This window comes from Rhyacophila brunnea, unplaced genomic scaffold (assembly GCF_057557595.1).
Source record: "Rhyacophila brunnea isolate RB1 unplaced genomic scaffold, BYU_Rbru_1.0 scaffold_5, whole genome shotgun sequence".
Lineage (NCBI taxonomy): Eukaryota > Metazoa > Arthropoda > Insecta > Trichoptera > Rhyacophilidae > Rhyacophila > Rhyacophila brunnea.
The window spans coordinates 1057233-1079398 of record NW_028233170.1 but is presented as its reverse complement, the minus strand read 5'-3'; the positions used below and the strand labels follow the sequence as shown (position 1 = coordinate 1079398).

At 32.7% G+C, this 22166-nt stretch overlaps 1 protein-coding gene across 1 annotated transcript in view; it reads left to right on the top strand.

Moving 5' to 3' along the window:
- LOC147065874 (inactive dipeptidyl peptidase 10) overlaps positions 1-22166 on the top strand; it is a 97059-nt gene that overhangs the window by 62342 nt on the left and 12551 nt on the right. The window contains exons 6-9 of the mRNA XM_085955574.1: positions 5982-6196; positions 7680-7846; positions 10035-10138; positions 11042-11171. Coding sequence (XP_085811700.1) covers positions 5982-6196; positions 7680-7846; positions 10035-10138; positions 11042-11171 — 616 coding nt within the window. The remainder of the gene's footprint in view (positions 1-5981; positions 6197-7679; positions 7847-10034; positions 10139-11041; positions 11172-22166) is intronic.

Below are 22166 nucleotides of genomic sequence, written 5' to 3'. Positions count from 1 at the left end.
CGAACATGTATCAACTTACCTATGAAACGTAATACCATCTTCTTGCTTATCAGTAAGGCTACCACATTTTAAGACAACACACAGAACCATCTTTTCTACTTAACTATACTTTATGTTTAACACAAAAAATATCAATTTTAGCAACTCGAGCTCGCAAGTTATCGACGCTATGTGAAGCGTTTCGCCCTGATTTGATGACGATACTTTTGGAAACTAGCTCACAGATATGTAGACCTTTTATCTTACTCTAGCGCGTGTCGCAGAGATTGTAAGGGTGCCGAATACTTTCTCACTCGCACTCATGCATCGTTTTTGTTCAGGCCTTGGAAAACACTTATGAGAAAATATAGCCAATAGAAAAAATCTTTTTTCGAAAAAAGTAAGACACCCGGCTGGAATCGAACCAGCGTCTCTTGGGTTTCGCGCCCTGTGTATTACCACCATGGCCCTCACAAGGGGGGTTGACAGGGCTACGGCCTAGGGGCCCGGCGTGGTGAGTCGAACAGATACGTGAGATTAACACATATCACAAATTTGCTTTACTAGCAAAAAAAATCTAAAAAGGCGCTATTTTCCTTCAATTATGTATTTAAAAATATATGGTTGTACGATACAATTTTTAATTGTGTATCGATTCTCGACAACTCCGTAATTCAATTGGATAGGTATATGTATTAAAATATACAAAAAAACATTAAATATACACATTAATTTTACCGCGTAAATCATATTATGGTCATCATCATTTTGGCTGTACTATGGACTGTAGAGCGTCACACTGCCTTTATACTTAGCGATATGTAGGGGGCCCCGCCAAAGATCTTAGCCTGGGGGGCCGCTTCAAGATGTGGGGCCCATGATTACCACTATGCTACGACTGCCAACTTTAACTATTGGTTTTTTATTAATACCTGCTCATTAGTGCTCTCCAAATTGAGTTACGGTAGGCGATCAATTTTTGTATATTAAATTAAAGTATTCCATTTTTAATTAATTGATCGTTTACTCGGTAGAATTCCATTTTATAAAATGAAAATATTAATTTTATTAAATTTTACTGGTTAGTTTATTCTTCAATAGCTTTTGGTTGTTACACCATTATCAAAACTTGATAGTATTGATGCCTTGGCAATGGTTTCACAACCAAAATAGTAAACGAATCTGTTGAATTTACTTACCTAACTATTTTTTTATAAATATAATTGAGACTCTATCAAAAATGCCCAACCTCATATTGCGTTATCGACATTTTAATGTGTAGCGCATAACACTAATCATGAATATAGTGTTTTTACCATGGGTTTTTATATCCATAATATATTTTTATCTTTATTCAATAATATATTCTTTGAGTATAATCATAAATATCAATTAAATAAAAATAAGCAGGGCTCACTTTTAGTTAAACATTTTCTTTTTTTCTGACATTTTGGTTCTTTATAATGTACTGTTATGAAACCTGGTTTTAATTTTTTTTAAACCTTCAAATCCAAATTCATAGAACAAAATATTTGCGAAATATAACATTATACGTGGTAATGTATTCATTTCAATTATTTTGGCGTCCGCAAAATTTACAAAATGCTTTTTCCTCGTTCTATTGTAAGGTTCGCCGTAATAATATTTCTCGATGAAACGTGACGCTGCTTTGTAGTTGACTTTCTGGGATAACCGAACAGCCATTCGACCGATATTTTCATTTCCCTGTATAAACACAAATTCGTTTGCTGGATGGACCATAATGTTTTGTTCAAAAAATAACTCTCCCTTTACCATTGAGGAGTATTTATTATTCCTTGCTGTGTTATGATTCGAGTTTGTTTTTATAGCTATTTTTAAACTTTCCATTGAGTTTTCAATCAACGCTTGACACTGTTTAAAATCGGGAATGGATTATTGTTTTCAAAGAAAATATGTATCGAGTCTGTGTATTGTAATAGTATTATCGATCAACAAAATATCATGAAATTAGAGCACTATAAGCGGCTATGTTGGTGAAATGGAAAATAACATTAATTTGATAGTTTCAGTGGGTATATTAAGGGGTTACAATATGTAAGTTGTACGTATGCAGTTGGCCGGATGACACTTATTCGTGAGCCGTTGTCCTTGAAACAAGTGTTCGTATATTTAATCAAATGACTAAAATTGTTCGTTGAACATTTCACCGTGGAGTATATTGTTCATATGTTAAAAAATGCGGCGCTTGTTTCTAGATTATATACAGATTTTATGAAATGTTTTTATTGGTTTTAAAATAATTTAATGATGAAACTAAATAAATATACACGATATGATTGTAATTCTAATTAAGTTTTTTACCTATTTTCTTCTGTCTTTCAGATGGTATTTTTAAATGTTTTATATTGACATGAATATTATAGGTTAACTTATATAACAATATTTACTTCAATATAATAATGTACATTTTACCAATAGGTACATAGTTAATTGTATCCATTTCTTGAAAATACTTCATGTAGCTATCTAACTGGAATATTTCTTTTTGCAAACTACCGTCACATTTTGTAACCTACAATATACTCCACGGTGGAATGTTCAACGAACAATTGTCATTCGATTAAATGCTATACGAACACATGCTTCAAGGACAACGGCTTACGAAGAAGTGTAATACGGTCAATTGTATTCATACAAATTTTCGGACACGATATTAATACTTTGGACGCGGAAGACGCACACGGTGCGTAATGACCAGGCGGCCGATCGATGTAATTAACGTGCATTTTAAAGGGGGCAATTAAAATCTCATTATCTATTCAGCAGCGAAAGCGTTAAGGATTCGACACCTTCATCAAGTTATAAAACTCACATCAGATATTTTTAACAAATATAGAGAGCTGAACTCATTGAAGATTCTCTATAATTAGGCACTAAAAGGAAATAATATTTAGTTAAGTACCTACTTAATTAAATTCATTCTGAGATACATCTAGAAACTAAATAGGTAAGTATAACGGAAAAATTGAAACTGAAACAATAATTATTATCGCACAAGAACTAATAACATAATATATTCCTGCAAGTTGCAGGCTGCAAGTGAGGCTCCTAAGTCCTAACTCACCACTCACGATAATGACTACAAATTTACGACGAAGAATTCAGAAAGGCTGATTTGAGTTACTCCATCTTCACTTGTCATATTTATGTAGCCGCAATTTGTGCACGGCCGTCTTCCGTGACGCTATAAACGTGTTTGAATGAAACGATTTTAGTGCCACACTTCCTTGTCCTGAGACGAAGCCACGTGGGGCTAACGTGATAACCATCTATCGTGGTAGTTAAAGAAAGATTATTTGTAGAAAATAGAAAATAATCTTAACTTGCTCTCTCATCATTTTTTTGTGACATAAGACTACTTACTGTTAGTTGGAGTGTCATTATTGTTGATAATAACGTCTTTATACTGCAAAATACGTCAGTAAAATGTATGTGAAGCGATAGCTGAAAATATATTCATCTTGTGAATCTCAAAAACTTTGTAAACTATAAAATTTCAATCGAAATTTTGTTATTGACTTAGATTAACTTCACCAGCTGGCCGTTGCATAAAGTGGCAAAATATGACATTTCAGGGCGCTGGGCACCAATATTACATTCAACCAAAATTAGTGTCATCAAAATATATTTTTTTAATTTTGTTTAACAAAAAATTGACAGTTTTATATTGGCTTTGAAGATTTTTCTCTAATACACAATAAAATTAGGTGTTCACGTTTTCATTTACCTGTTGGGATTTTAATCGTGGCGTATTATCAAAAACCCTTCTTCAAAGTTGTGCTAGGCAGCTAAAATTTTCAAGTTACACATACAACAGGCTTCTATTCACCGTTTAAAAATCGTTGATCGGAATACAAGTTTCACGTAGTTGTTTTATTATTTCAGAGTTTATATGAAAATTAGTTGTCATATATGCGTTGTATACGTTTAGGCTCCATCCCCGTACAAGAAGGTTTCTGTCGTCAACTTCTATAAGCTACACAGAATGTCACTTTAAAAAAAAATAGAATACCAATACTAAATATATACAATTTTTATGCGATGTCTTAGTATATATACTTTTATAGAAAACTCCACCTATATGACAATATCCTAGTCTTTTATCTATAAAAAATCGTTCACTTTATCTGTTGAATGGCTATCATTAATATCATAGTCGGTCATCATATATCTCTCGTTTTTTATTTAGTGACAGATGTATTACGTGATAATAAAAAAGGTTTCTTATTTTTCTTCCTGTCCTAGATGGGACATCTCATCACGGTCACATTCGATCGTGTATAGCGATATCGTTTCAAAAAGATAACATATATATCTTGATATATTAAGTAAGTATTTATTTATAAGTATTTAAATTCTTAATTCTCACTCACCAATATGACAAATACATACTGAAATTCAAATTCTATGAAATACACTCAGTCGATAGTATAACATTTTTAGTTATACATTTATTTTTAATTAGATTTTATTATTTTATTTTACGTTTTTCTTAGTTCGTATTCTTATTTGTCCGGTGGTTGTTTGTCCGGTACAAATCTTGCAATCGATTTTTAACTAACTTTCCGACTAGCTACACATTTGAAACTTTTGGAATATATCAGAACACTATGCCAATGCATTTTTTAAATACTTTTAGCCATATTTAAGTAGAATTGATTTCATTTTCAGTTAATTCTGTTTTGTGTGAAGTTATTTCGGAAGAAATCCGTAAAAAGTAAAACTATTATTGGTTGCTAAGTGGGTCCTAGCAACTAAATTATTAATATTAATATATACGTGCGTTACTATGGAAATTAATATGACATTTCAGTATTATTTCTATAAAATACAATTTTTTTTGATCGTTTAAGCTAGCCAAGTCAAGTATATATGATTCAGCAGAAAATTTAAAAACGTTGTATGTAAAAAGTTCTTTTTATCTTGTAATTATTTCATTCAAATTTGAATGAGATACAAGATTCAATAATTTACATTAATTTTGAAGATACATAATAATTTTTATCTGGAAACACATCAGAAACATGCGTAAGTATTAGAAAAACTATTGGTGGTGGGAGGGACTCGACCAACTTCTAATGGATTCCGGCCAATATGCTAATCTGGTTAAATTTGTCGATATTAGCTATGGACATGGTTCATGTAGCTAAATCGGTACCTACTATATGAAATGTTTCAATCATCAGAAAGTTTCAATTGAATCCTCACTTGTGTTTGTACAAGTAATCATATCGCCGGCCTTGACTAAAAGAATATGGTATCTCCAAATATCGATAAACGGATGTGTTTTGTCATGTTTAATGATTTATATTACATTTTCATGACCGAGAAGGAATAATAGAATACAAAGCATAGTATAACCCTTTGAAGTTACAAGTCAAGACTTTGTCTCGGGGAGTGATGTGGCAATAGATTTACACAAGTGTGTTATACTAATTTTAACATGGTACTTATCTGTATGCGGTATGGGTATATTGGAAGTACAATAATCAATATATATATATATATATATAACGTGACGGCTGTCATCTCATTGACGGCACAATAGGCGCGAAATTTCACATTTATAAAAATTAACTGGACATGTTTGGGTCAAATTATTCCAATCGTAATTATACATCGATTTACAAACCTCGCCAATGCATTATCACGGTGCAATAACTAATGAATTTAGATAAGAGTTAAAACTTAAAATTGATAACGGGAGTAATAATTTGTCTACGGAGGTCACTGTGTTATTTTTGTAAAACACTACGTTACATGGTTGAATCACGGGACGCGTTCAGCAAAGTTTGGGATGTAACAATGAGAAAGTACAGGTGTGTGATTCTATTGTTTATATGAAACTTGAAGACCGTCGTTTATAACATGTGGCTGGTCATAGTAGCTGGAGTAGATGAGTTAACCTTACTTTTATCTATTTTTAGACTATTTGATTTCAATTTGAACTTTGTTTTCAGTCATCACACTCCCGTTCGGCTGAAAGATTCGTCGCGCGTGCAGCGATCGAGACTACAGTATGCAGCGTGGCTAGGAGTGAAGGGGGCGATGCTGCTGGTGGCGGACAACGATATCTATCTTCGACCCTCGCCCATTGTCGACCAGGAGTGGAGGCTAACAGACACGGGTCGCCCAGGAGTACTATACAACGGTGTGCCTGATTTTCTGTACCAAGGTCAGAAAAATATGTTCTTGTATACATTTTTTTTTACACATATTGCTCATTGTGGAGCCAACAAATTTGGAAGTTGGTGGTTTTGGGTTGCATTCGTGGTTGGCGATATACAAGATGAGTATCACCACATTGGAATGATCAAGTAACCGTAAGGGTTAGAGAGTCATGGTTTTTCAAACGATGGATGCATTTTAGACTAGTCATTATCCTCAGCCATGAGGTAGTTATCGAATAAATATATCACTAATTTTTCTCATATTTATCTTTACACATATACGAAAGAAATGTGGTATCAAGAGAAGTAAAATATTCGGTTGGTTCAGACTCCATTGTTTTTCATATTATTATTAATTAAATATTATTTTGTATTGCTTAGAGGCCTAGATGTTAAAACATTGATATGCATATTATATCGCAGGCTGTATTTTATTTACCTTATACCTAGCGTAGACTCAACCACATACTTATGGTTGAGCGTAACCACCGGTGGCTCCCACATGCCGCACGTCACGAGCTGCGCATGTTCGACGCAGCTATGTGGGAATGTGCCATACAAATTATAATAGAAATGCAAACAAGCTGTGATTAGAGGTTACGTCTGCGTGTGACCTAAGCCAGTCCATACATGCAAACTCGTTTCGACTGCCATACGTCGAATCTGTCGATGTACTTTTGTTTTAATTCACAAAACACGCGTAACTTAAGATAACGCCGCACATAGCGTTGGTGCGACATTTTTGGTTGAAAAAAACATTTTTTGTCGCATGTAACAAATTTCACTTGGCATGGGCTGCATGTAAAATAAGAAAATATTGCATCGACGCATGTGCAGATGCTGCCTTTTCATTCGTTTCAGCTAGCCGCGCGACGTCACTCTGCTCATGTGCTACCGGGCTAAGATGTATATTATCTAGCCCCTTAAGGTTATACTTCAGCTGAGGCACGGTCTAAAAAGATCGTGACTACGCAACGCACAGATTGTGCAAACGACGCGTAACGAAACTAAACGTAACTAAACGAAAAAAACATAATTTGTCATAAATATTCAACATGCGTCCATTTAATGTAATGTTTATTGTTATTTAAGTAATAATAATAATATATTCATTGACATGTTTTGTTTTTCGAGTAAATACGTAACATTTTTTAGTCATCTTTACACGATTTAAGAATTAATTCCGCCAACGCCATCACAAAACAAACTGACGTGCGAACAGGTCGACTATCGCTCTCCGACTGGCAACACATGCAAAATTATGTCCCACCTATTGCTGACAATTATTTGCCGTTTCACTGAAGTATGCTCTTAAATGTTTTCAATAAGACCAATAACTCTGAACAATATATCAAAAAGATAGCCAGCGATAAGAAACCTCTAATATCCAATTCAACGCACAGCAGAAGACAGAAAAAATCCTTTTGTATTTTTATTCGCTTGTTTTATTAAAAGATTGAGTCTGATTTTATTGTTTTTGTTTACCAGAGGATATCTTGCATTCAACTGAGGCTCTCTGGGGTTCCCCGGACGGCTCCCACGTGCTGTACGCCGCTTTCGACGATTCGGCGGTCGGCGCGCTAACCTTCCCATGGTTTTCCACCTCTGTCACCTCCGGGAACTACCCCGCCACCAAGAGCGTCCGATATCCAACGGTTAACAACTTCTTTAAATATTTATATTAAGTACATAATACGACCTAAAGTTTCACGGTCTGGGACAAGAAATCTTTGGCGTGGTTTCAATATAACTTTATGTATGATGTTTGCACCGTTGGGTGTCGTGAAATGTTATATTGCATAGTAAACCAATATTGTGTTCAATTCGCTAATATTGTACCACGTCACGTTAACGGAAATCATTTTCTTTAAAGCCTTGTATATTATAATATTTTAGGATGTGTTACTAATAAAATTATAAAAATGTATATTCTGAACTGTATATAATACAATAGTATTGAATATATTGTATTCAAATACAAATGCGTTACTTTTAAAGTGGTACCTATATTTCTAATATTTTTCTTAATTGTCTTACATTTCTTGGTCAAAAGAAATGGTAGCTCAAATCAACAAAAACACAATAATTATAAGCGTCATTCTTATATGTGTATATTACGTTTTCACGTATTTGTTACAATAAATCAAAACCGGTTTCGCCGTTATGACAATTTCTATTGTTAACATATCTGCCAGTTATTCTAGTTTGTAATTTTGACTTATTTTAAAAATACTATATTTAAATAATTACATGACGATTTTCTTCGATTAATCCCGAGAGACGCAGGTTCGATTCCTGCTGGGTGTCGTATTTATTTAAAAGAAGAGTTTTTCCATCGGTTACATTTATTTTCTCAGAAGTGTTTTCATATTTATATTATAATGTAACCTCTTAAATCTTGTAAATTATTTGTTGTATAAAAAAAATAGTTAATTACGATATTTGGTATCAATAATCCTTACAATAGTTGGATCTACCTAATTTGTTTCACACACAATACATAGTATTCCTTTCTATTCACACATTTCCATTTACTTCCACTTTCGATTGGCAGATCAGGATTTCCAATTATGGTGAAAGCTGTTCAGGGGTTGAATTAGACCGGAGCGCACCAGAGCGCCGTTCCGGTTCGTGAAATCGGTAAAATTATCGCTCCGTCTCATGGAAAAAATAATTTTACCGTCTGAGCTAGATAGGCTATATAACAAAAAATCGAACACACTTATTTTTATAAAATACACCTAAATTTGATAACAATGTAAATATCTTGTCTTATGTTAATAAATTGTCGAGCGCTCCGGTTCATTCCTTTTTCATTTCGAGCGCTGATGCTGTTAAGACTTGAGATATTGAGTGGAAATTTTGATTAGCGTGTATGTTGGATGAATGTCTTATTGTTATTCACATGTTTTTTTATCAGTAGCGTGGATATAATAAATCGAATGAGTTTAGAAAATCAACATCGGATTGTAAAATCAATAATACTTCTGACCAGATAAATAACAAAAAATGGAAAAATATTATTTCTTTCTATCTTATAAAACAGTAAATATCACAGCGCTATGTCCATAATATAAATAATATGGTGTAAATCTTTTACTAATTAGTAGATAACTACCACTTCCTGGTTACCTAATTGCTTTATAATGACTTCAGTTTCCTTTCGAAAGCTTTTCGTTCTAATAAATATTAAGATTGATTATATTTCCATGAAAGTTAAAAGTCAATAACTTATTATTCAGTTCTAATTATCAATATTTTGTAAGAAAGTGTTAACTTGGGTCAAATTACCGTCGATAACAAAAATAGTAAAGAAAAATGTTTTTTATGTAGATGAAGATTTTATATAATATGAAAGTAACGCTATATAAAAAAGTTACCAGGTATATTGATTAATGTTACTACAAGTCAATTCGTATTGTAGATTATGTAGTTATAGCAATATTAAAACTGGTTCTCTAATATTTATTTTAAAATCATTGGAATAAAAATCCATTCCAATAGTCTTACAAGCCTGACAATGTTTATTTCGATGCAATTAACAATCGTTATTTACATCTGAAATCATGTAAAATATCAAAGAATAATATAACGTACGTAACTATATTATAGCCAGACTAACCACCAATCTATTTAAAGCTAACATTTTTCAACTACACTAAAAACATTTTGGTTCATATTATTATCTTTATAATAATATTATGAGATTTACTCAATATACTATATTTTTTAATACTTCCCGTTATCTACTGAAGAATGTCTTTATAGTGGTTATATATATTTTGAAAAATAAGAAATGATGAAACTTTACAATTTTTTATTTGTTAATTTTAAATTTCACAGCCAGGGTCTGCCAATCCAACGGTTCAACTTTGGATTGTGGAGGTGAAGAATGCGAGTCAGCCGAAGAGATGGGAAATTCATCCGCCACCAGCTTTAGAAGGACAGTGAGTATATCCATAGCAGAAACTGATCCAATAATTTAATTTAACCTTTACCATTTTATAGAATTATATAGTTTGAGATTTATCTTTTTACTATCACATCATATTATTTAAATTTCAATATAATATAAGATAACACTGGCTTACTATTAACTCCATAATTTTATACCACGCCATATTCTTGTGATCATAATTATATTACATGGAAAACATACGGCAAAGTATACTAGTGTTTTTTTTATTTTATTGAACAGTGACAAACTGCCACTAAACTTTGCCGCGTACTTTGTATAAATATCAACATACAAACTGCACAGCCACTAGAATTGCATCCATTTTGTCCAGTCTGGCTCTGCATTTCAGTATTTGAAATCGAGACCACTCGGGGAAATTGTTGTGGCACGGAGCAAGTTCCTCTCAGCTTTTTGCTTGGAATTCAAAATTCGAAAGCTGAACCTCCGCGGGTTAATTCAAACTAGAGTATTTTAACGAGCGTCGTTATATTGTTAAAGGTTTCAACTTTTTGTCAACCTTGCATAGCGTCAAACTGCAGTAGAGAACTTTATAGAAAAAACAAGCAAATTTTGCATTTAATTACAATTATTATTGTCAAGTACATAATAGGTATATTTATATAAGTATAATTATTTATTTATAATCGTATACGTATAATATTAAGTACGCTAACAGATTTAAAGAACGCACGGTCATCATGACGTATAAACGTCACTTTTATTGATTGTTTTTTTTTTTCATTAATGTTTGATCTCCGTAATTAGGTATCAAAAATATTTCTGGAAGCAGTTTTTCAATATCTGCTTTTAATTGTTTTGTATGCAAATAGTTTCTTTCAAATACTAGGAAATCAAATGATAAACATGGTTAAAACGCAATTTATGTTTTCAGAGACTATTACTTAACATCGGCGAGTTGGGTGGGAAACTTGAACCAGCACGTGGCCGCAGTTTGGATGAATCGAGCCCAGAACCTTAGCATCGTCAGTGCCTGCTTAGCTCCAAATTGGACCTGCGTTGAGGTAAGGAAACATTGTTTTATGAACATAACATATTTCTTTGTCATAACAGCAACACGTAACTTTTCACCCTTTGCAATTTCCACTACATTTTTTGCAAATTTTCTAAACAATAGTATCCCCAACATAATTATTGTATGAAAATATTTCATGTACTAGAATGATTGTACAATTCTCACATTTATTAAAAACGCATCATAGTAATCAAATAACATAATCATTAGCTATTATAGGATAGGTTATATTAAACGCGATTTACCTTGGTGTTTGGGACTTCCACGATTGTTTAATAGATTTTATGGGTCAGCTCCGCATGTTCTCCCTTCTGTTTCCTCGACATTTTGGAATCGCTGCGGAGGCCATTCTTAAGAGCCCAAAACATCGAAGAAATATGGATAAAGAATATATGGTAACAACCCAAAAATCTATTATAAAAACTTAGAGTCAGCTCAACGGATGAATAAAAGTCTATAACGAAAGACACACCCCTTCGTACTTCAATAGGTAACGAATTAGCTTATACGGTGTTTCTGCGTTCAATTTTTAGTAAGGTCACAAATTTAATTACATCATTGGTTTTTGGTTAATTCCTCTACTACCTATACTACTATAATTATTTGATCTCGTGGTTCAATATAAACATATATAATGTTAAATAAACACATGAAAATGGGCTACTGCCTACTACATCATATTTTTTAACAATATATATTAGCTACATCAGCACATCTATTGTATACACAAGACTGTTATCGGCCGCTACGGCAGCTATCGAGGGTAGTTTTGTATTGAAGTATTATCACTTATTGTGACAATTACAATAAGTTTGTTGTAATTTTTACAATAAGTGCTATGTTTTTTTTGGCTGTGCTAAATTTTAGAGCGAGATAGACAGTTTTGACACGGCTAACTTATTGTAACAATTATAATACTTAATACAAATATAATATGATAAACTACCCTCGTTAACCGCCAATAGTGGCCGATAGTAGTCTTTTGTATGGAATAGATGCGCTGGATAATATTATTAGGCATTGTTTAATGTATTAATAATAACTACAGCCTGTATTTAGCAACATATAACTACGAACTATTGCACTCTATTGGAAATCTTTTATTAATTGAGACTATGAAACACATCTAAAGTTTTATTGTAGGTTTATACCTACATCAGGATTAGATATAAATTACGTTGTAGAAGATTAATTAAAATATCTTAATATTTATAAAAGATTACCGTTTATATTTTAATAAAATATTTTTTGCTATAACATAGTCAGTATTTTAATATTAAATATATAAAGATGTACTTGCTCCGATCCGGCATTAAAACTTTGATTAAAGCCCGCGAAATCTGCACCCAGGTATTTCATTACCCGGCTCCTGAATTTTTCATATCAAAGTTTTTCCCGATTAGGTTAACAGCCGAAGTAGGTAGTCCGCCTCTCATTTCGGGGATTTTTTTACGTTCGGTGTATTTTAAGAATTCTCTCGCTACCATTCCAACTTCTGCCGATATTAAAATGAGAGAGTCGCCCCACGCCGGCAAAAATAATTGCGCCAGAGTTTTAGACATTTTTTTTAAAGCGGGGAGAGCTTAGCGCGCTTAAAAAGCGATGTTTGGGAATTCGAAGCGTCGAATGATAAAGCGCTGCAAAAAAGCGGGAAAAACAATTGAAGTAAACGGAGGGAATGATCAAAGTTCATTTTATTAGAGGGATAAACGCGAAGCTTTCATGTAGCTTAAAATCAACCCTGTGAAATCTTTCAAATAGAACATAGATCAATGGCCTGCATATCCTTCTAAAAGTTCAATACTCGGAAAAGATTACGAAGGAATCTAAACTAGAAATATATCAAATTAAATACTTTAGTACCTATCTAGGGTAACCATTTTTACCACTGTTAATATTTGATTAGAAAACAATATAGTACCTATTACCTATTAAAACAATAATTTGGGGAAAATGTACAAAATTATATTATAACTTATAATATTTAAGTATTTATTTTTATAATATCTAGTGTTAAACTTTATTTTTTGATTTTACTAACATTTTTAGTGCAACACAAAGTTAAAAAAATGACTAAAATAGAACAATTTAAACACATAGGTATTTTAGAAAAAAATAAAACTGTGGCATACCTACATGTAATTGAAATTATATCAAATAAAGTTAATCTTAGAAAAATATCTATGCAATTTTTATCATGCTAATAGAGAATAAAATATAATGATTATAGAAGAGATGGGAATGCAATTTTAATATTGGGTGCCAGAAAATATAATGATATTTTCGTGTAGAAGTTAATTGAATCATAGATTTCAACAATACGTATCGCTTGTTTAAATACTTACTTCCATTTGAGTAGGTACAAAAAATTTCACAGTTTTAAATTAACAGTTTCATCTATTTCAATAAAAAAAAACATTTAAAAGTCGTTAAGAAATTCTAAGATTCATAAATTTGTTTTCGAGTTGAAAGCTATTTTTGTGGTGATAACAAGCCAATATTAAGTCTTCAAAAGTATTCATTTACCGTACAGATAAAGAGATCACGCAATCTACCATCCCACTCTCTCTCTATAAATTACTTAATTTGAATATTGAATAACAGGTAGTTGAAAAGAGATAGTATACTATTTTTCAAATTAGGTCTGACTATGTACAAACAGTTAATGAAAATAGCATTTTAATTTAAATAATCAAATTTGCATCACTGAATGAGTCAGTAGTGTTATAATAAATTTATTAACGTTCCATCGGTAATTTAAAAATTAATTGTCAATGTTCAATTGCATTTTTTTATTTTGAAAAAAACGTTTATTTAATAAGTATTATTATAAAGATAAAAATGTCTATCGTATATTTCTGTGTTGTAGAGTTGACGGTTTAAAAGCTTGACCGGGCTTTACGAGCATCGCAGTACCGTGAGGTTGTGTAACTCTTCCTTCGCGAAACGTTAAATTGTTTTCTCACTAAATTAACAACAGCTTCCACTACCGCCATGCAATTTATATGACCTCGTCTGCGGTTGTAACATTTTAAAACATCCTCTTCCCCAGCTTAGATCTTTCACTGCACTGAATGTTTATTTTCTGCGGCAAAATATAAAACTGACTTTTTTTTGTTCTGAATAATTGCGACTTGTTTATTTTTAGCCTGCACTATTGCAGACATTTCCGATTGACAATAAATAAGCATGCCAATTAAAATACTAATTGGCAATTAGTAATTATTATTCGACTTTCAGTTACCAAACAACTAAGTACACTTTTTATTTTATCCATTTTCTTATTCATGACTGAATAGACAACAGAGTTAAGAAAATAGAATTTTTCATGGAAAATAATAATATATAACTTATAAAATCCTCAAATACACACATTCACACAGTCCGTTAACTAAATTAGACATATTTTCCCTATCTTTTGACGTATGTATGTAACATCCTTAAATCAGTCAGTCACGCAGATTAATTGTGATTTCACGATACTGTCCTTTTTACCACGTTTTTATTAGCTCGTACTCTTGTTTGTCCGGTACAGATTTTTTATTGTGGAGTACAATTGTTTTCTTGTTTGTCCAAGATTTTTAACTAAATTCCCGACTAGCTAGACATTTGAAACTTTTAGAATATATCAGAACACGACGACAATGCATTCTTTTAATACTTTTGGCCATCTTTAAATAGAATTGAATTCATTTTCAGTTAATTCTGTTTTGTATGTTTCGGAAAAAAATCGTTGAAAGTAATATTTACTACACACTACTAACTATTGGTTGTTAAGTGGGTCCTAGCAACTAAATTATTAATATATACGTGCGTTACTATGGAAATCAATATAAAATGTCAAAATGACATTTCTGTATTCTATAATATGTATTCAGTATTTCTATCAAGTACAATAAAAAGTTTTTATTAATACATAGAATTGTCAAGTTTATATGATTCAACAGAAAATTTAAAAACGTAGTAAGTATATAAACAGTTTTTATTTTGTAATTATTTCTCTTAATTTTAAACATCATAGAGTACAGCACAAGAATGAATAGGTACTGCAAGTAATAAATTAAAGCCCTAAAAATTTAAATATACGGAACGCTTCTTAAATTTTAGATTGTAATGATTAATGTTGATATCTACCACGTATTACTGTATTACGAGCAGCGGCGGCTCCTCTAATACCATTCAAGTGCTACGCACTGCCAGCATTTTTGAGGACATCTAGAAACTCTAGAAACAAAAACGCCAGTTTCTGTTTTATAACAATGTTGGCGAGTTAATTTTGAACAATTTCACATTTAAGATTTAATGAATCGCAAAACTTTTACGAAAATATCAACTCCCGCATTTATTTCTAAACCACTCAAATACATTCAATATAATAAATCAAAATTCAAAAAAACACAGCAGCACTACATGAGTAGTAGGTCGTAGCTGAATAATAAATAATAACGATAATATAAGAGAAACATACTTTTAATGACATATAAATACATCAGAAATAAATCTGAGTTCGAAAGAACGCTGATTTACAATATAAATATTACCCACGCAATGTTAGTTTATCTTATAATTTCACTTAAATTAATAATAATGTGAAATTTAAGAAATAAACATACTGCTTTTCACTATTAACAAAGTGACCAAGCGTCCGTCATCCGTTTTTAGAAGGGTTCATATTTGGCTGTCGTATTCATTGTTCGAGCGTAAAGCCATAAACCGTGACATTTATTTTTCATTAATGATATTAAATCATTTTAACTGTTTAAAAACTTTTTTAAGAAAAAGAATAAATAAACAGAGACATATTTAATTTATCTTCTGAGAAGTTCGACGTTTCAGATACGTATTAGTGCACGATACACTAAGATATTATTTTAGCTTATTGACACGGCAGCCTTCGGTGATTAAGGTAATCATGAAGAGACGCTTTACGACCTTTATATGGCTAGGACAAGTGTTCCTGATACGGCCAAAGAGTGTGACACTTCATACCCTTATGGCACAGCCTCAAGGGTTCCGTTGCCATGGCCGGCCCTCTCTCACCCTGCAGCGGTGCTACAAAAGCAACCTACGTGCTGCAGGTCTGACGTGGCGGGAGGCGCAAGAGTTGGCGTTGTACCGAGGGAAGTGGCGCGAACTTGTACTTGCCCTATGCTCCAATGCTGGGTATAGAAGGTAAACCATTGCGCACTACCAGAAAATGCTATTCTGAAGACCACCGGCCGCCACTGATTACGAGTACATTTATATTAGCGTAATTATATTATCATGTAGCGAAGGAAATTTCAGAACGTGACAGCATACTATTCCAGCTAACTGCTGTACTAAAACGGTTACCGTTAATTAATGCATTAACATTTTCATAATTTTATACAAATAGTGTAGGTAGGTACAATATTGCACTCGAATAATAAACAATAACTTTAAACATATCACATAAGCGTGAAATTGGATAGCTTTGGCAGAAAATATGACTTAGATTGAGCGACGCCGAGCGAGAAAAAATGATGCAATAGGCTTCATGTAAGAGCAGTTGGAAATAATAACGGTAACAATAATTAAACGTACCCTATATAATTCGTGCGCACTAGAATACTTTGCAACCTGCGCATTTTCAACGTTAAGTTGTTCCACTATAGCACTACGATATAAATGTACAGTTTAGTGCCAGGGCCTGAATATAGTGGGCCTTAGTTGGTAGCTCAGTTGTCAGAGCCGTCGCCCGGTAAGTGAAAAACGTATGTTAGAATCTCACTTAGTCCAAGATTTTTTCTACTAGGTGACTTGCTGACACTTCAATTTATACACTATCTATACATTATAAATTGCATCATCACCATCACCAGCTGACGTCAATCTAATGCCGATTGAAAATATCCAGTAACTGTTCTTTTGATATTTACCTTTCATGTTTTTCGACGAAATTCGATTAATTTACGGCCGGTAATTATTATTGTTTCTATCACATCCTCTAACTCAGCAATATTTTAAACCATTGCCATTTCATTAAATTGGTATCCTACTGAAATATGGTCTTTCTGCTTTACGTCCAACATGCACGTTTCCATTCCACGTCTTCTTACTCTTGAGTCTCCACGATTTGCATAGATAAATAAGAACTGGAACCACACATTGGTGTGTTTTTAACATAATAGCGCCTGTACACGTGCATGGATTTACTGACAGCAATAGTGCGTATTTTAAACTATTGTGACAATAACTGTTTCCACGTAAAAGTGCTGACTGTCTCTCCAATACATTCTTTAAGAGTGGGCGAGAAGCGATGTTGTGGTACTGTTACTACTATTTGACAGGTAGTAAAAATCGGTCAACCTTAAAATTCGTTCATAGTTAGTTTTTTTTCCGGCAGGTTCGCCACTATTGTACTACTGCGCAGGCGCAAATCAAAAAAATCCCTACTGTTGCATGAAAATTCAGAAGCTTCCAAACTTTTTTGATTCATGCATGCAATCAGGGCCAGCGCGTCCATATAGGCGAACTAGGCAACCCCCTATGGCACAAGACATAAGGGGGCACATAAATGGAGAACTAAAATTAATTTCCATTTTTTAATAATTTTAAATATGTAATACGTTTTATTTTATTTTGATATTTTTATCTGTCGTAATTATGTATCATAAGCAGTGATAGGATTCGGAATCTGGTGGCTTTCCGTGGCCAGCTTCAGGTATACAAACGATATAGCCAGATACAAATGGTACAAACAATACAAATCTCGGGTAGACTAATTTGACGCAAAAAACAAACCAACAGTCAAAATTTGTATATTTAATCGTTGCTATCCTCAATAATAATAAAAATGTTATGTAGGTATATAATATAAATAAAAGCAAGTTTTTTTTAATTGGTAGATGGGTGAGAACCTAAAAATCAAAATACGTTTTGAACACTTCCGATCCAAAAAAAGTTTTTTACGGATTGGCCATAACTCATTCAAAACATTTCGTTAACTAAACAACGGCCGCCATTCAATCGAGGATTTTCCTTTCATCCTTTTCCCGCGTAAATTTAAAAAGGCGACAGTCGCTATCATCCGCCGGAAACTCGGACAGCATTTTCAAAACAATGATAGCTTCTAACCAGCCAGTGACATGCTAAAAAAAAGCCGAATACTCATGACGTAACTGGGTAGCTTTTGTGTAATTTTGAATCAAATGAAATAAGTAAAGGGTTTTTTTTCCAGTTATTAAATTACGATGCATTGTTGTAGAATTTATATACTTAGCTAATTTTTTTCTCAAATATAATTTATGTTATCTTCGAACGCCGTCTCATTTACAAAGATTAGCAATTGTTAAAGAATTCTTCACCGTTGAGACCACTGACCTAAACACGTTTCAACTCTTCTGAAACCATTTTGTTAGATTCTCCATACAGGATATTCACCTTCCGCCTGGACCTCATGGATGGAAACAATATGTTTCCATCCACTATTTCCAATAATTATTATGGAACTTGACTTGACAACAAATTTTCAAAAATTAAATAGTTAAGTACCTATAGGTATATGGGAAATCAAAAAAATAATTCCGCACCGTTTTCATAAATGTTTGTCTAATAATAAATAAAATAGACTGAAGAGACATTTTTTCTGTTACATTCCTGGAAACCGATCACCAGAAATCGATTGGTGAATATATCAGATCGATTGAATCATTAAAAAAAATACTTTTTTTAATGACTTTGTATGTCTGAATTGCCACCACAGTATTTTGATTCGCGCATAACACGCGCGTACTTAAAGACTGGCGAGCGCTCGCGTTTTGCTCGCGAGAGGTGATACAACCGTGAGGGTACGTCGATGGCTGAATAGGGTTACCTGTACCTCGAAAACGCATGAGTTATTACGCGCGATTCAAATCGCGCCATCTCGCCAAGAAGCGTCAAGTCCCTAAGATAGGCATCTATCTCTGAGAGGCCAACATCGGTAACTTATGTTGCGTCGATTACAGTATACACACATAATAATACCAACGATATTATTATATAGCGCATCATGAGTACTAAAGTGTATTCAATGTCAAAAATTATCATTTTTTAGTTAATAATGGAGTTTTATTCAGAAATTTTTGCTTTATCTCAAACAAAATGTGAAATGCGTTGTACCTAATTAGTTACTTCACTAAAGTATTTCCAAATTATTTTAAGAAGTTGACTGCTTTACTATATTGTTAAGATATACTATGGTAATGCATCAATGTGATGTATGTTTTTGGTGCATTAGTGTATTATTTTGATCTGATATACGATAGTATTAAGCTCATACGAAGTTCTTACCACAATATAACAGTACGAAATTGATTTGTAACTTCAAACGCTGATATCTCAAAACTATACTTTTTATGAGTGACCCAGAACAAAACCATTTAAAATACAATGAAGACTCATCTAAGTCGAGCTAAATTAGCAACTCTGTATGGTATTTATCGCCAAGTGCGATTTAGTTAATCCAAGTGATTCTGCGTGTCCGTATAAACGTAACGTTAAAGTTTACTTACGTTTTGATTCAATGGGCATCGCCTTTTTACATATTTTCCTTTCTTTTATGCCCCCTTGAAAATGTCTATATATACAATATAATGATGTGCGGACGACAGCGTCGACAGTTTAATGTCGTATTTACCTTTGGATGCGAACCCTTTGCAAACCTTTTGCGGGCCTTATGTGGCCCTCTGCGGACGTTATTGGGGCCCCCATACGGTCCCATGGCGTCCGCCATTGTCCACGACATTTTGACAAAGCGTATCCATTTTGGCAGGCTGTCAACTTCGACGCTATTGTAAACTCATAACTTTTGTGTGGTGACAGTTAGGTCAAACAGGATTTTAAACTTTTATGTATTATACTATTAGATCATCGCAATAAAGTATGTAATTTTGACAAAATTACTTTGTATATATATATTTTAAATAATTTTGAAAATATCAACGCGTTAATGGTGTGTATTTCTTAAATAATAATATAACTGAAATTGATCGACTGCCTGTGGGGTAGGCTGGTCATGCATTTCATATTATGATTGGCACAATATAAAGGGCGGCTAATGAAGGAACGAAAATAAATATTACTTTAGAGAGCAGTGTCGACATATAAGTTTACAAAGAATCAGGGCTCGAAATGGAGCGGAACGCACCGGAGCGCAGCTCCAGTTCGTGAAATCATCGAGACTACCGCTTCGTCTCGTGGAAAAATTAAAAATGGCGTTCCGGTTCGGAAATTATTATGATAATCAATTTACATTTTTAATAAAGTTTATTAAGAAACTTGACATTATTATCGTAAAAATTCTCTAATTCTCAGTAAATGATGTGATTGTAAATTCGAAGATGTTTGGTATACCTACTTGCCTGTGGTAACCGATTTACAACGTTTTTCTTAGCTCGTATTCTTATTTGTCCGGTGGTTGTTTGTCCGGTACAAATCTTGCAATCGATTTTAACTACCTAACTAACTTCCCGACTAGCTAGACATTTGAAACTTTTAGAATATATCAGAACACGATGCCAATGCACTTTTTAATACTTTTAGCCATCTTTAAGTAGAATTGATTTCATTTTTAGTTAATTCTGTGTTGTATGAAAAGTTATTTCGGAAGAAATCCGTTAAAAGTTAAACTATCATTGGTTGCTAAGTGGGTCCTAGCAACTAAATTATTAATATTAATATATACGTGCGTTACTATGGAAATCAATATGACATTTCAGTATTATTTCTATCAAGTACATTTTTTTTGATCATTTAAGTTAGTCAACTCAAGTTTGTATGATTCAACAGAAAATTTAAAAAAGTTGTAAGTATATAAAAAGTTCTTTTTATCTTGTAATTATTTTGTTTTAAGTCAATGGCTAGTTCGGCTTTCACACTGGTTGAAAGAGACAGAATAAATAATCGTGGAATTAAAAATAATAGTACAAAAAAAATATTTCAATTTAATTTATAAATTGAATTATACCTACTAGTAATAAATTCTACATTAATTACATATCATATTGTTAATATGCAGCCTATATTAATTTGGTAATATGAAATTCGTCTCTGCGTATTTCTAAACTCTAAATGTGTAATTATAATTTATTGATTTGGATATAAAAATAAAAATACATACTTAAAATCAATTTTATAAGTAGGTATGCGTTTATATCATATTATTGTGTCGATTCATACAGAACATTTGGATCCCCTGCCCATATCTACAACATACATAGATTAGGTACAATACGTATTCTATGATTTAACATGACTTGGCGCTATTTTGGAGATATGAATAAAGGTAGGAAATTGAAAACGTTTGAAGTACACAGTCCCTAGATCCGTGTACACAATTTGTATGAAAAAAACATTTTTGTAACCCAAGACATATCTTATCTTATTTTATCGTACAATTTATTACTTTTGATTGAATTTACCTACTTGAAGTTTCAATCCAAATATTATTAAGTACCTATCTTCGAATAATGGCATACTATTACCTACAATAATTAATACTAGTTGGTATCAAAGTCTTTAGCATATTATGGATTAAAATATAAGAATGACGAAAATTGAGTAGACATTAAAACAGAACACATTCATAACTAACCAACTGATAACAATTAATTTATATAGTAAATGTTCCTTTACAGTATTTAGAAATGAAAAATAGACGTGATAGCGGGTAACAAAGTCTTATAGCGCTGACTAAGCTGATAAGTGCTGACTGTCTCTCCAATCTATTACTATTTGACAGGTAGTGAAAATCGGTCAACCTGAAAATTCGTTCATAGTTAGTTTTTTGCCGGCAGGTTCACCACTATCGTTCTACTGCGCAGGCGCAGATCGAAAAAATCCCTACCGTCACATAAAATTTCAGAAGCTTCTAAGCTTTTTTGATTCATGCATGCAATCTTGCCAACTGCAGGATAATACATGTTTACCCATACATTTTCTTGTTATGGCCGTGATACTGTCAACAGTAAATCCTTCCACG